General features: G+C 37.6%; 1 protein-coding gene across 1 annotated transcript; it reads right to left on the bottom strand.

Annotated features, from left to right (window-relative positions):
- Positions 1 to 264: 264 nt before the first annotated feature.
- Positions 265 to 1,121, bottom strand: LOC121404061 (the record flags this gene model as incomplete). The annotated part of the gene is made up of 4 exons (XM_041592646.1): positions 1,059 to 1,121; positions 960 to 1,001; positions 443 to 645; positions 265 to 339 (listed from the first exon to the last, which is right to left on the bottom strand). Coding segments are annotated over exons 1-4 (369 nt in total), but the record flags the coding sequence as incomplete, so codon positions are not given.
- Between the last annotated feature and the right edge of the window lie 15,607 nt (positions 1,122 to 16,728).

The following is a 16,728-nucleotide window of genomic DNA, read 5'->3' as shown; positions in this document are numbered from 1 at the left end:
ATTGTTTTTTATATTTAAAATCGCCTTCCTTATGGTGCTATCTGCCGACTCGATCGGATTATGCATCCGCAAGGCTCCTGGAATTAAAAAAAATTATAAGTTTTATATTTTAAATACGTTTTATTTCATTTATTAAAACGAATTAATGAATTGTTAGACATTCTTAACTTTTATTTCGTCTTATCTGTTAAAACCGAATAGAGCCCAGCTCTGGATCGCAGACTTTTTTTTCCCGCAAGTCCCGTCGAGGTTGTATCCTCTCACGACCTGCTCGTCCAACACACTTTTCAGGCACCTCGACAATAGCTCCTTCTCCAGCAGCTTCCAAACTTGTTTGATCTTCAAATATATACAAAATCATGTAAATATCTTTAAGTCGTTTAAGATAAAGTAATATTGTAATTTTTATAGCGCATGTAGCTTCCCTCCTTGTTCCGTAAACATCTTTTAGCTGAGGGGTCATGAGCTCCTCAAACATATCGAGCTCCTCCTCTGTTATTATTGGGAACGTTATTGCCCCTGGGACCACCTGCTCTCCCTTCACCTGCACTTTAACGAGAGCGGCTACTTCGGCGAGTTTGTCCGCCATAACATCAACTTTCTCCATCAATAGACGGTTCTGGTCCCGGAGGAGCTGCATCTCTTCTGAAATATGAAAAAATATATATTAATGAATTATTTTGATAAATGGACAGTTTATATATACACTGATAAAATAATGGAACAGTAAACATAGATACTTTGTATATTGAATAAAAAAAGACATATTTAATATTTTAATTAAATATAAAATTGAGTAAATGCGGTAAGTGTATTAAATAATGTATATTAATATGTTTTGTATTTAATATTGTTTTTTATATTTAATTAAAATATTAAATATGTCTTTTTTTATTCAATATACAAAGTATCTATGTTTACTGTTCCATTAGTTTATCACTGTAGGATTGGAAACATACCTTTCAGCACGGAAATGATTCTTTCATCACGTAATGGCTCTTCTGTAACAACATTTCTTTTATTAATACAGATATCGCTTAAAGGGTATGTAGACTTACCATTCTCACCGAAGTCCATTCGCCTAATTTTGAAAGGTGGCTGAGACATACTAAATAGATCAAATAAAAAATTATAAAACGAGAAGGAACGTGTGAGTCGCTTCTGGGGACGCGACTCTACTTATACCCGTACTCAGTCAGTATATACATTTTTGAGCTTATGATTTTTAAGAATTTTAGAAAAAAAAAAAATTTTACATTTTACATTTTTTTGCTACATATGATATCTACATCTACATATACAATGTATATTATACATCTAACATGTAGATTTTACATGTTCCAATTAGATTCTACATCTCCTCCGCTAGGGGTTGCTCGCGCACTGAACGCGGCAGAATGTGCGAGCGAGAAGGAAAATGAGATGCGTTGTCGTGGGCGGGAGGGGGAGGGGAAGCAACTGAAAATTAATTTATTCATTCTGGCTATAATTATGATCCGATCTGATTCAGATTCGGCAATCTGGTAGATATTGGCATTTTCTACGATACTGCGTTTTTAGTTTTATCGTATCTTTAAAACTGTGCCTGCCACAGATTTTCGTCCTTTGTGTGGGCGGAAGGGGGCGGGGCGAAATTTTGAAATACACTTGTAGCAGTGTGATATCACATGAGTCTGGAAACCAAATTTGGTTTCTCTAGCTCTTATAGTCTCTGAGATCCAGGCGCTCATCAAGACGGACAGACGGACAGACGGACAGACGGACGGACAGACGGACATGGCTATATAGACTCGGCTATTGATGCTGATCAAGAATATATATACTTTATGGGGTCGGAAACGTTTCCTTCTCTGCGTTGCACACATCCACTTTTACCACAAATCTAATATACCCCTTAACTCTTTTTTGAGTACGGGTATAACAAGGTCATATATGTATGTATAGCTAAATTTAACTATTAGCTAAGGTCCTAACGTTTTTTTTTTTTGTTCGAACCATGGCAGGTGAATCTTCAAAAGATATTTAAAGCCCCGTTGCAATAAATATGCCCGATTCGCAATGAAATTACGCCTACGGACTAAACACCTCCATATAAAAACAATAAATTAATTAATCAAACCTATTAATCCTATGAAAAATGCAGGCAAGGAGCTAAAACTATTTTTCCCTTATAAGGCATGGCTACTGCTTTTCTCTTAAAGTCTCCTACTAAAAACCTTTGAATGGAACAAGGCGCTTCTAGACTAACTAAATATATACCTAGGCTAGTCGACCTTAAAGGTTCATTAAAAAAACTTCCTATATCTTTTAACTCCCTACCTATTATATAAATCGCTCCTAGTTCCTCTTCAAATGACTCTATTTGGATGGGTATCTCGTCTCTGACAAAACAAAAATTATCTGGTTCCCTATCGCTAAGGGTACAGTCGTTAATTTTTAGAACCCTGCCTACTAATTTAACTTCTTCCCTTTCTGGAGCTACATAACTTTCTTCGACTGTTTTCCTATAAATTTGTTCTAGGATATGCGTAGGCTTTCGGACAACTTTCTTAAGGGTCTGTAAGTAATTCTCAAACGCGTAAGAAGATCCTGAAATCGGGTTTTACAGTCTCTCTTACATGGAGTAGGCCGTGAACATTGTAGGACACACTGTTTTCGCCAAAAATAATAGGAAAATTTTTAACAAAAAGATTTAACATTTGTTGAGCAATCTCAACATTATTTTCCCGTTGTTTTTGCGAGCAGAGCAGTCTATATGCACAGTGTAATAACAAAAATACATAATACTGCTCCTCATGGATTGTATCTTTAAAAGCTACAATTCCAGTGTACAATAAAAATTGCCTAAACTCGGTGCTTTTCCAGTGAGGAAGTGAGCAATGTCCTCGGCTTTCGTGCAAATTCCCTAGGTATACAACCTCGCATTGACGCTAATATTTCAGAAATATTTAGTTTATTTTGTTTAGAAATTTTATTTATTACTTTATTATGGTAAATTCTTTCTAAAAACTTACGCATTAAACCTAGCTCAATAAGATGCATGCAATCTAAAGGATCTTGGGTTATCATACACTGATAGAAAAAAGGCTTAGGAAAAATAACTACAATCATATTTGAATTTAAAATGCCATTTTTAAATACAAACATAGTCAAATTTAATAGAATTCACTTTGATTCAAATATAAATGTATTAAAAATGCTTTTTTAATATGGTCATATTTAATCTAAATACAAAACACTTCAAAATAACTTTAATATATTAAATTTGTAGTTTAATATGTTTCATATTTAAATTGAATATTATTATGACTTGATTTCAAAATTTGTCTTTTAAAATCCAAAGGAAAAACTTTTTATTTTAAATATTTCATATTAAATGAAATCAAATATTTTTTGTATTTATTTTAACTATGTTTATATTATTTTTGTATGTCCCTCGAATTCCCAACTGGTTCGCGCTGCTGCAGCCTTGAATACAAAGTAAAATTATCTCTCGCAGGGGCATAATCACAACCAATACAGTTCTACTCATGTTGCGATTATTTCTAGTTGAAAACTTTAACCAATTCACACCATGAGGACTTGAAATGTAATTTGCGTACGCAAAATAATAACCAATTAGTTAAAAATGAATATAAATATAAATATGAAACATATTAGATTTAAATATTAAACATATTAAATTTAAATATGAAGCATATTAACATTAAATATGAAACATATTAAATTTGAATATAAAACATATTAAATTTACATATGAAACATATTAAATTTAAATATGAAAAATATTAAATTTAAATATGAAATATATTAAATTTAAATATTTCTATATTAATATCAAAATTTAAGTGAAAAATATTTAATTTTAATACAACCACTCTTGGATGAAAATCAATGGCATAAATATTAAAATCTAAGTGAAATATTAAAATTTCAGGGCTTTTTTCTATCTGTGTACGAACGCCAAGTTTTTCAAAAGCGGACTGAACCCTAAAGTAATCATTGTTATGTTGACTTGGGTACTTTCGGTCTAAAAAAGCTTCATCTGTTATTAACTCTGCACAACGAGTGCTGTAAGTTAAGGTCGAATCCACTTTATGTGCTACCTGTAAGCACTTGGTACAGCCGTGACTGGATGTATGTCCAGGTGTACCTGTAACAAATGCCCTTGCAGGAGCATCGCAAACCACCGCTCGAAGTTCAAGGTTAATTTTTTTATTTAAAATGGTAAATCCATTTTTCATAAGATCGGATAACTCACTAGAGAATTTGGACAAATATTCGGTTGAATTGAAAGGCTTATTGTGACCAGCAAAAATACCTATTGGTAAGACCGGACATTTATTTATATTATTTAATCTAACTAAAATGGGCCACAATTGCGAACGAGAGCTTTTAAATAAGGGAAGACCGTCAACATTAATGTCAATGCTCAGTACGTCGGGTACACACTGCTACAAGTGTATTTCAAAATTTCGCCCCGCCCCCTTCCGCCCACACAAAGGACGAAAATCTGTGGCAGGCACAGTTTTAAAGATACGATAAAACTAAAAACGCAGTATCGTAGAGAATGTCCATATCTACCAGATTGCCGAATCTGAATCAGATCGGATCATAATTATAGCCAGAATGAAGAAATTAATTTCAGTTGCTTCCCCTCCCCTCCCGCCCACGACAACGCATCTCATTTTCCTTCTCGCTCGCACATTCTGCCGTGTTCAGTGCGCGAGCAACCCCTAGCACGAGGATATTAGAATCTTATTGATCAAATCTACATGTTAGATGTAGAATATACATTGTAGATGTAGATAGCAGATGTAGCAAAAAAATGTTCTATGTAAAATTTTTTTTTTAATACCCGTACTCAAAAAAGAGTTAAGGGGTATATTAGATTTGTGGTAAAAGTGGATGTGTGTAACGCAGAGAAGGAAACGTTTCCGACCCCATAAAGTATATATATTCTTGATCAGCATCAATAGCCGAGTCGATAGAGCCATGTCCGTCTGTCCGTCTGTCCGTCTTGTTTGACGCCTGGATCTCAGAGACTAAGCTAGGGCAACCAAATTTGGTTTCCAAACTCATGTGATATCACACTGCTACAAGTGAATTTCAAAATTTCGCCCCGCCCCACAAAGGACGAAAATCTGTGACAGGCACAATTTTAAAGATACGATAAAACTAAAAACGCAGTATCGTAGAGAATGCCCATATCTACCAGACTGCCGAATCTGAATCAGATCGGATCATAATTATAGCCAGAATGACGAAATTAATTTTCAGTTGCTTCCCCTGTCCGGCCACCCGACGCCGACAACGAAACTCATTTTCCTTCTCGCTCGCACACTCTGCCGCGTTCAGTGCGCGAGCAACCCCTAGCGGAGGAGATGTAGAATCTAAATGGAGCATGTACATTGTACAATCTACATGTTAGATGTAGAATATACATTGTATATGTAGATGTAGATAGCAGATGTAGCAAAAATATGTAAAACGTAAAATTTTTTTTTTTTTCCAAAATTCTACAAAATCATAAGCTGTATATACTGACTGAGTACGGGTATAAGTAGAGTAGTGTCGCCAGAAACGACTCACACGTTCCTTCTCGTTTTAATTGCTTTAATAGGCCGATATGCAAATATGAACCACCTCCTATTTGCATAACATCTGGCTTTTTACTACAATTAAATTTATAAAAAGGCTTTACACGTAAGCCTTCCGAATTCAAAATTTTAATCAATTCCAAAACACAACTACGCTTGGGCTTGTGCTTGACAAACCGCTTTTTTAATTTTGAAGTTAAATCTTCATTATCTGCTTCTACCTCCATGCCTTCTATATATTCCTGATCTACTTCTGTATTTGCCTGCTCTACTACGATATCTTCCTGATTAAAATTATCTAACACCTGTGAGTCAATCGGTCTTTCTTCGACTGCTCCTTAGCCTTTCAGCTAGTTGATCCTTTTCCCTTTTCACTAATCTAGGAATTTGACGAGAACCAACCATTTTGCCTATCTAAATTAATAAAAAAATGAATATTTATTTATTGAGACCTGTAAGTTAAAAAATGTATTAATCATTAATAAATAATATATTAAGTATAAAATATATTAAAACATTAAACATTGAGTTTGCAATAATTTCCACTTTTCCATAATATTGGACTTCTAAGTAAATTTCAATACAAATTATTAAACTAAAAAAAAAATTATTAACCAAACAAACTTTTGAAAAACACGAAAAAAAAAATAATATTTTATCTATTAATTTTCCTATCACTGTATATATTTGTATGAGTGTTAAACCTGATTTTAAATCAAAAGAACTCGAATTTTATGGAAAAGTAAAAAATGTTACTGCAAATGGTAGTGGAAAATGTACATATAAAACCACCTTATCTTGGTAAAAATAAATTTGTGACGAAATATGCTTGTTTAAGTGTTCATTCAAACACAAAAAATATTGTTTTTTTTTTCAAAAATTATTTTGTATGTACATTGTACATTTTAATTGTCGTAATGTAGGAAATGTTAATTGCAAACTGCTATTTCTTTGCACACAGCTGTATGTAACACAAACAACAACATTTTCGTCACAAATTGTTTAACTTTAACCGAGTTTAATGGATTTTTATATACACATAAGTCAACTTCACAAATGCCACACAATATTTCATTCAATTATTTATGTTTTATAATTATTTGCAGTTACATACATATGTACATGGGTTTCACATGGGTAAACAAACTCCCGCTGCGATGCACTCGGTTAACGGCATCGTATGGCTAGAATGTTCTAGACATATTTGGTCTTGCTAAACCCATGTAACACTTTATTATAACTAATGACGCGCACTGTATTCACTAAATGCACTTACCTGACTTTCGTAAACAATTAAAAACACTTTTTAAAACACAAAACAGATATAAACAAACGCTTCACAAAAATTGCTGCCTTTCTCTATGAAAAAAAATGAACCAATAACACTACTCGACAAAATCGAACTTTTTTTTTCCTCAAGGATCCAAACCGACTTTTTCTGATAGATATGGGGATTTAAAATTTTTTAAAGAATTATGGTTTTTTTTCTATGGCAGAACTTTTTTTTGAAGAATTTTTGAAGTCTGGTATTTTTTTTAAAGCTTTTTTCAGAGGTAGCGCTTGTTTTTTTCACATAGCTCTAGTATCTTACGTCTGGTTGTAAAGAACTTTGCTATTTTAAAAAGGTAATTAAAACAGCTAGAAGTTAAGCCCAAATACTTTGTGATTTCAGCTTACCGTCTGGGAAATATAAAGCATTGAAATGCAAAAATTATGATTTTTGTGCGGTATTTTTTACGAAATTTTGACTTTAAAAACTCAGGAAAAGTCGAAAAAAAATTATATCTTGTGTCCTCTATTTTTTTGTGTATAGGTGCGTTAATTTGGCGTCGTTTAAGGTATCGCTCATTAAAATCTATGGAGAGAAGCAAACGAACAAGGGTTGTACATTTGGTACCTGATCGCGCTCCTTTTTGTTCCCAATTGGCAGTTGGGCCCGCCGGCCTTCAAAAAGGTATTTTTTGTTCATTTTTCCATTTTTTAGGTTTAGTTAACGAATTTTAGCTCCAAAGTCTCTCCATAGATTTTAATGAGCGATACCTTAAACGACGCCAAATTAACGCACCTATACACAAAAAAATAGAGGACACAAGATATAATTTTTTTTCGACTTTTCCTGAGTTTTTAAAGTCAAAATTTCGTAAAAAATACCGCACAAAAATCATAATTTTTGCATTTCAATGCTTTATATTTCCCAGACGGTAAGCTGAAATCACAAAGTATTTGGGCTTAACTTCTAGCTGTTTTAATTACCTTTTCAAAATAGCAAAGTTCTTTACAACCAGACGTAAGATACTAAAGTTATGTGAAAAAAACTATCGCTACCTAAAAAAGCTAAAAAAAGCTTAAAAAAAAATACCAGTTTTCAAAAATTTTTCAAAAAAAAGTTCTGCCATAGAAAAAAAAAAAAATATCATCAAACCATTTCTAAGCCCCAAATCTTTAATAAAAAGTTGGTTTTGTTCCTTGAGGAAAAATCGTGTTGACTAGTATAATCGGCTTTTCTCACCCCTTTCCCGCGGTTTCTTTTGTTTCATCTCTTCTTTGGCGCGTGCCAATGCATCAATACCCTTTCAATAAGGTACATTGATTTTTTATCAGCTAGGTAATATAGACATAAAAGTTGATAAACATGATATTGTAAACTTATTTTTACATTTTTATAAAAGTTTTTTATTTAAACATGGTAACAATAAAATCTATATAAACAAATTTTATTTTTACTATGATTAAATAATAGACCATAATCAGAATGTAATTTTTACAAAGTTACCAAACAAATACCAATTAAACTATTATTTTTTATTTCCAAACATATCATTGCGCTCAAAATTTTAAACATTTAAAGAGTATACAAATTCGGTAGGTAAAAAATTTCGGTTATTTTTTTCCACTAACAAATTGCATTGACTCTGACAAAATAGAACGGTGAGAAGGAGACGAAATGAGCGAGAGTAGAAGAGTTAGGGTCGAATGCAGGTAGAGAAAACTAAAAATATGAGAGAGAGGGAAATCTATGGATATCTGCTTCTCTTTCTTACGAGTCAGCTTCGATCTGTAGCAGTTGAAGCTGGTCAGAATTTCATGCTGACGTCGACGTCGCTGCCTTTGTCGATGTCGAGCCTATGACACTTTCATGCCGTGACAGCCAGAACTGCAGGGTACGGAGTGTGGTATTTTTGTATGTGCGTTATGTTATTTTTATTTAAAAAAAAAGTAAAAAAAAAAAAAAAAAAAAAAAAAAAAAAAAAAAAAAAAAAAGAAAAAAAAAAAAAAAAAAAAAAAAAAAAAAAAAAGAAAAAAAAAAAAAAAAAAAAGAGGGGGGGGGGGGGTTTTTTATGAAGAAAAAAAGGGGAAATAAGGGGTGGTGGGGAATGAAAAAAAAAAAAAGGGGGGGGGGAAAAAGGGGGGGCGCCCCCCCGCGAATGGAAGCACTTAAGCGCAGTGAGTCGCGGCTATGTGTTCTCTCCTTCAATTCTGTGACCAAACTGAAAACTCCTCTTCTCGTTTTCTTCTTTTCGCTTACGCAATACATAACACCGTATTGCATCATCCAATTGCTCTCTTTAGCAATTCCCTTTTGATCCTCCTCTCTCTCAGAGGCATCGTACACACAACCGCGCCACACTCGGCTGAGACGACTCTCTCTCTCGTTCTCAAACCTCGCTCTCAGCAACAATGTGAATAGAAGGAACAACGGATTAATTACTGCGTAGTTTCTGTCGTCCTTTATTGACATAGTTTCTTAACTCTATACATTTCTGTTTACATTTTCATCAGTTTTCATACATCTTCATTATACATCTCCGACACGGCCTTCCTGACTATCACACGTCCTCGTGTGCATACTGTAACACTAGGTTGGTATCATTCTTACTTTACTTCTCTTTTCATCTTTCAAGATCATTCAAAAATATAAATCAAACAGCACACAACTTCATATATTGTGTCTTCAAATGTCGGTTTCGCAGGCTTCTTACTTTATCTCTCACAGTGAGTCACATCAAACTCGCAACACCATGTCAGCCGCGCCACACGCCATGTCAGAACACTTCCGGTTCTACACTTGTGCCTTCGACTTGACCTGGATCATCTGTCTTAGTAGCTCGTACTCTTCTGCGCAAACCCGCCCATTTGGCTATTCTCGTAATCAAAACACAGTTACAGGCTCTTGCCGCATCCTTGCGACGCTTTGCACCTCTTGTGCCACGATCTACTCAGATCCAAAGTCCATCACACAACATCACCCATACCTGGCATGAATATTGTTGACTAAGTCTAGCCCCTGCGCTTGATGCTTTCTTCACCTCTCTTAGGTGCGAGAACGGGTCTTACGACCAGAGTCTTTTTCACCTCTGTCGTTTTTCTCAACATTCTCGTCAGAAATCTGCTCATCCGGCAAACTTCGCAAACTCTCGTGCGAATACTTATACGTTCGCTTACTGGTCAATGATTTCAACAGGTATCGATCACCTTCCAGCAACTCCACAACCACAAAAGGTCCTTTCAATTTAGGATCCAATTTTGTCTGATGACGTTCTTCACTTCTAAGCAAGACATGATCCCCAACCTTGTGTTTTACTATCTTGGCCTTATTCCTATCAACTCGCCCTTTTTCATATTTCGCATTATTTTCCATATTTACTTTGGCTTGAGCTCTTGCCTGCTTACAATCCACTTTAGCTTCATCATTTATAGGCAACAAGCCCATTGGCCTAGCCCCTCTTCCAATCAATAGTTCTAACGGGCTAAATTTCGTTACCCTATTTGTCGTACAATTCATGGCTAACTGAACTTCACATAGTGCATCCTGCCAGGAACGTTCACCTGTCTCTACAGCTGTCAACATACTTTTCATTGTGCTCATGACTCGTTCAACCTGGCCATTGGCCCTACTTGCACCTGTCGCTATCAAATGTAATTCTATCTTATGCATTGAACAGAACTCTCGAAATCGTCCACAAGCGAAACTTCTGCCTTGATCTGCAATGATACGATTAGGTACCCCAAAAAGCGATATGGTCGATTTCACAGCCTTAATACAGTTTTCTGCATCCAAATTCAAAGTATGATATAGGTGAACAAATTTAGTGAACGCATCAATTTGCACTATGACATATTCCTTGGTATCATTTTTACCACTCAGCTTTCCACTTATATCAATATGCACAGTATGCCACGGTATTTCGACTTTCGGAATTGGATGCAATTCCATTTGAATCTTTCCTGATGGAGGCTTTGACAGTTTGCATGTTATGCAGTTCTCTACGAATTTTCGTACATACTTGGACATGTGTTCAAACCAATACTGCTCATAAACCTTATCTAACGTTTTCTGCCACCCCAAATGCATTATCGCCTCATGCACATGATTAACCACTGACCACCTGAAGGCTCTCGGGATTACAGGTAGACAGCGCGTTTTACTATTTCTCTGAATATTCCGATATAGAACTCCTGCTCTTAGCTCATATGTTTTCGCCAAATTCTCCTGCGACTCCCCACTATTCAGCTGGGCTACGATTTCGCTTAAACACGAATCGCGCCGCTGCTCAGCTAGAAGCCAGTTGTCCGTCACCTCACTCAGATCGATGCGGACTTTGGTTGCCCTAATTATGGTATCACGCTCAATGACAATCGGATTTCGAGATTAAAAGTCCACGTGTGCCATGCGACTTCCCTTGCGGTACTCTACAGTGAAATCAAACGACTGTAAATATGCCCACCAGCGGTGTACTCTAGGCATTAGTTCTACTTTAGTACGACTTGCTTTCAACGAATTACAATCCGTAAAGATCACAAACTTTCGACCGTGAAGGTAATGTCGGAAATGTTTTACAGCGTTGTACACTGCCAGGGTCTCTAGTTCGTATGAATGATACCTCGATTCTGGGGGCGATGTACACTTGCTATAGTATTCAACGACTCTACCCTTGCCGTCTATTTTGTGCATGAGTATGGAACCATAGCCATCTGCACTTGCATCCGTATGCAGCTCGATGGGATATTGGGGATCAAAGATAATCAAAACAGGATCATGAGTTAGTACTGAGATAATTTTCTGGCGTATCTCTTCATGCTCAACTTTCCAAACGAAACTATTAATTTTAGAGGTTAACTGATATAAAGGTTTCATCTGTTCAGAAAACTGTGGAACAAACTTACGGAAGTAAGATGCTAAACCTATAAATTGTCTCAATTGTGTAACAGTCTTTGGTTCAGATAGTCCAACCAGAGCTTGTATTTTTCGCGGATTTGGTTCAATACTACCGTCTTTGACCAAGTATCCTAGATATTCTATTTCAGTTTTGAGAAATGAGCATTTTTTTATATTAAAGGAAAATCCTGCTTCCGATAAAGCCTTTAGCACTATTGCCAATCTGTCAAATGCTTCCTCTTTTGACCTCGCGACTATCACTACATCATCAATGTAAACAATTGCATAGGAGTACGCCAAGTCACCCAGTGCTCGCGCTATAGCTCGCTGAAAAATCGAAGAGGCATTTTTTAGCCCAAATGGCATAGATAGAAACTCGTACTGGCCCTCGGGAGTTACAAAGGCGGTTCGCTCTATGGATCCTGCATCTATGGGAATCTGATAAAACCCACTGGCCATGTCTAAGCAAGAAAAGTATTTACCCCCACGCAATCTGTTAACTTGATCTGATATCAACGGCAAAGGGTATTTGTCAGCCACTGTATTTGAATTGAGCTCTCGATAATCAACGCATAAGCGATCACTGCCATCTTTCTTCTTAATCAATAAAATTGGACTAGCGAATGGAGAATTACTTGGACGTATTACATTTGCCGCCAACATTTCCTTGATTTTATCTCTTACTAATTCTTTTTCATCTACACCAAGACGATATGGACGCCTCTGCACAGTCTTGTTGGCGTCTAATAAACGAATTTCAACAATGAAATTTTCAGAATACAGATCAAAAATGTTCTTAAGTTTACACTTATCATTATCATTTAAATCAAAATTATCGTCAAATAGCTTATCGTAATTGGTAATGGTTTCATTGGAAATCGCATTAATCTGTTTAGTTTTAAAAATATTAAATTTATCAGCGTCCATCGTTATGCCGAAGCCAAGAGCTAATATTTCACGACCAATCATTATGTCATGTTTCAAATGCTCGTAACTACATTAAACATAATTTCCAGTACTAATGACAAATTTTAGTAGACAGTAATTTTGTAAATTGCATCGTACAACGTTTTCACCTATTCCTTTCAGAATGACTAAGTTATCAAATCTTTCTCCAGCTAACTTGTCTGCTAACTTTTCCCTCGATCAGGGAGCACTCGGCACCCGAACGAAAGGTGGAAAGGGCTCACCAAATTGTATAGATTCCTTTGGCTCCAACACTGCCGCCACCGCTCGTCATGCTTCGAGCCACCTTGGGCGGGCCCGCTTTAAGGTACTCAGTCCTGCTCGCCAATGGTTTTGTTTGCTTTGTTGTCCCCCAGCATTAGGGGCCCACTTGGGTGTGTGCCTTGACCTCTTCTTATCGAAAAAGAATCGAATGGTCTCAAGCCAAAGATACAGCTTCCTTGGCTCCATGCAAAGGCTTTCAACTGCTGCTGAAGTTCATTTCTATTTGTTTGATGCGAGGGCGTACCCTATCGTGCATTGTTCAGAGGCAATGTGACCGACGTTTCCGCATTTAAAGCAAGTCACTCGAGTCCTATAATCGAATCCCGCCAATGGTTTTCCGATACGATTGATTTGACTTTGATTGTTCGGCCACCTCTTACGGCATTCAGTTTTATGTCGGGATTCCCACTAGTAATGGCAGCTTCATTGGAGTGTGTGCCTTGAACCTATTTTATCAGGAGCGATCGAAGGGTCTGAAGCGAATACTCAGCTTAGCTTGCTGTTATGTAAAGGCCTTCAACTGTGCTCGAAGTCATACACTATTCGTTATATTGGTGGTGAAAAGTAGACGTTGCAGTCTGGTGTCGATTTGCGACATGTGTGCCAACACGAAAGACACTGCTATTTCTTCCATGTCCATCGACTTCCATTTGGTCATTAATGACGTCACTAGCCGGCTACCGTATGCAGACAAGCACTCGCCTGTTTTCGGCCGTCCGTTGAGGATGTTCAATAAGACAGCGGCCGGTGTCTCAGCGTCATCGTAGCGGTGAACGAACAATTCTTTGAATTGTATCCAGGTTATGCCAGCAAAGCTGATCTGAGCAAGCCATTGGGAAGCGCTCCCTTCTAATGCTCCGCTCAGTGACATAACCAGTGCGCTGCCCTCCAGAGGATGCTCCGTCAGGATCATATCAGCTGTTTTGACCCATGCGCTGGCATCAACTTCAGCCGCGTCTGGATTGAACTTTGGCAGTCTCATTGTTTTTTCACTTGATGTAGTTGAAGCAGGCTTTTGCATTGTTTTTAAAATTTCTATAAATCTTTGGTTTTGTGCTTCAAGTAAAGATCGCCATTCACTGTCACGTTTCTCCTGGGCCTAGCCGATCCCACTTCTGATGTCGGGGGCAGGAAATCTGGGTGCTCTTCCTCCTGCATTGTAGCACTTGAGCGCAGTGAGTCGCGGCTATGTGTTCTCTCCTTCAATTCTGTGACCAAACTGAAAACTCCTCTTCTCGTTTTCTTCTTTTCGCTTACGCAATACATAACACCGTATTGCATCATCCAATTGCTCTCTTTAGCAATTCCCTTTTGATCCTCCTCTCTCTCAGAGGCATCGTACACACAACCGCGCCACACTCGGCTGAGACGACTCTCTCTCTCGTTCTCAAACCTCGCTCTCAGCAACAATGTGAGAAGGAACAACGGATTAATTACTGCGTAGTTTCTGTTCTCCTTTATTGACATAGTTTCTTAACTCTATACATTTCTGTTTACATTCATCAGTTTTCATACATTTTCATGGGGGGGGGCCCCCGGAAAAACCAATTGGGGGGCCGTGATTGACGAAATATATTTTATAATAATTTTACGGGCCGCAAAAAAAAAAAAAAAAAAAAAAAAAAAAAAAGGAAGAAGCACGGGGGCCGGGGGGGGAGGGGGGAGGGGAAAAAGGGGGGGGGGGAAGGAAAGAGGAAAAGGGGGGGGGGAAAAAAAAAGAAAGGAAAAGAGGAAAGCCCTGGATGCACAGAAATGTATATAAAAAAAACCGGGAGGGGGGGGGGAGGCCCCGGAGGGGGGGGGGGGAAAGAGATAGGGGGAAAGGGGCAAAGAGAGCGGCAATGTATAAGAATATATATACATATGTCTCGGACTTGGTTGTGGGAATAAATCAAAAAACGCACTAGGAAGCGATTTGGGAGACGAAATCGTACTTATCTTCGGAACGTAGCGATGTAATCCACCGATGCTTGCAGGTTGGACTCCTCCTTATAGGAAGGCGAAGATCCGGCTCGAAGGACCAATGTTTTGTAAGAGGGTGGATGTTGGTCGTTCCCACAGTTCGGATTCCCAATAAATAAAAAGGCGGGGGCGTCAACTATAATTGGCGTGTATTTGGCGTGCACAAAGCTGAGGGCTGAAGACGGTTGTAGTAGGCGCGTAGGTGTCGAGAGACTGTTCTCTCCCGCTCGGCCTACGGCTAGCGCCCGTGATGGAGCGCCGAGTGGATCGCGTCCACGCCGCGCGAGAGCGAAGGGCATGGGAGAGCGCGCGAGCTAACAGAGCGCTGTTAACCGCGCTGCTGTTCCTAAACAACCTCTTCATAAAAACCCTGCGGAGAAGAAAAAAAGTTCTCCACGCGGTAAAAGACAAATAACAAATAAAAGTGAGGTGAATATTGACCGGGACTTAACGGCGCGTAAAATACAAAACCAACAAACTAAATAAATAAAGCAAATAAATGAATAAAGCTGTAGAGAGGACCCACGCTTCCAACAAAACTCTACACAAAAAATAAAAAATAAATAAATAAAAACACTACAAGAACAACAACATAAGGAAGACCCTATCCTGCATCTATGGGAATCTGATAAAACCCACTGGCCATGTCTAAGCAAGAAAAGTATTTACCCCCACGCAATCTGTTAACTTGATCTGATATCAACGGCAAAGGGTATTTGTCAGCCACTGTATTTGAATTGAGCTCTCGATAATCAACGCATAAGCGATCACTGCCATCTTTCTTCTTAATCAATAAAATTGGACTAGCGAATGGAGAATTACTTGGACGTATTACATTTGCCGCCAACATTTCCTTGATTTTATCTCTTACTAATTCTTTTTCATCTACACCAAGACGGTATGAACGCCTCTCAGTCCTTGTTGGCTGACTATAAACGAATTTCAACAATGAAATTTTCAGAATACAGATCAAAAATGTTCTTAAGTTTACACTTATCATTATTATTTAAATCAAAATTATCGTCAAATAGCTTATCGTAATTTGTAATGGTTTCATTGGAAATCGCATTAATCTGTTTAGTTTTAAAAATATTAAATTTATCAGCGTCCATCGTTATGCCGAAGCCAAGAGCTAATATTTCACGACCAATCATTATGTCATGTTTCAAATGCTCGTAACTACATTAAACATAATTTCCAGATTAAATTGACAAATTTGTATAGTAGACAGTATTTGTAAATTGCATCGTACAACGTTTTCACCTATTCCTTTCAGAATGACTAAGTTATTAAATCTTTCTCCAGCTAACTTGTCTGCTAACTTTTCCTTGATCAGGGAGCACTCGGCACCCGAATCGAAAAAGAATGGAAAGGGCTCACCAAATTGATATAAGATTCCTTTGGGCTCCAACACTGCACAGACGTCCACTCGCTTCTCGTTCATGCTGCTATTCGATGCCGACGTACCCTTCGTGCATGCAGATGCAATGTGACCGACGTTTCCGCATTTAAAGCAAGTCACTCCAGTCCTGTCTCGTCCCGCCAATGGTTTTCCATACGATTGATTTGACTTTGATTGTTCGGCCTTCCTCTTACGGCATTCCAGCATTTTATGTCCGGGATTCCCACAGTAATGGCACTTCATTGGAGTGTGTGCCTTGAACCTCTTCTTATCAGGACCGATCGAATGGTCTGAAGCCGAATACTCGCTTCGCTTGCTGTATGCAAAGGCTTTCAACTGCTGCTGAAGTTCATTTCTATTTGTTTGATCGAGGAGCG

The sequence above is a fragment of the Drosophila obscura genome, unplaced genomic scaffold, assembly GCF_018151105.1.
Source record: "Drosophila obscura isolate BZ-5 IFL unplaced genomic scaffold, ASM1815110v1 contig_182, whole genome shotgun sequence".
Classification (NCBI taxonomy): Eukaryota; Metazoa; Arthropoda; class Insecta; order Diptera; family Drosophilidae; genus Drosophila; species Drosophila obscura.
This window is presented reverse-complemented; position numbering and strand designations above follow the sequence as displayed.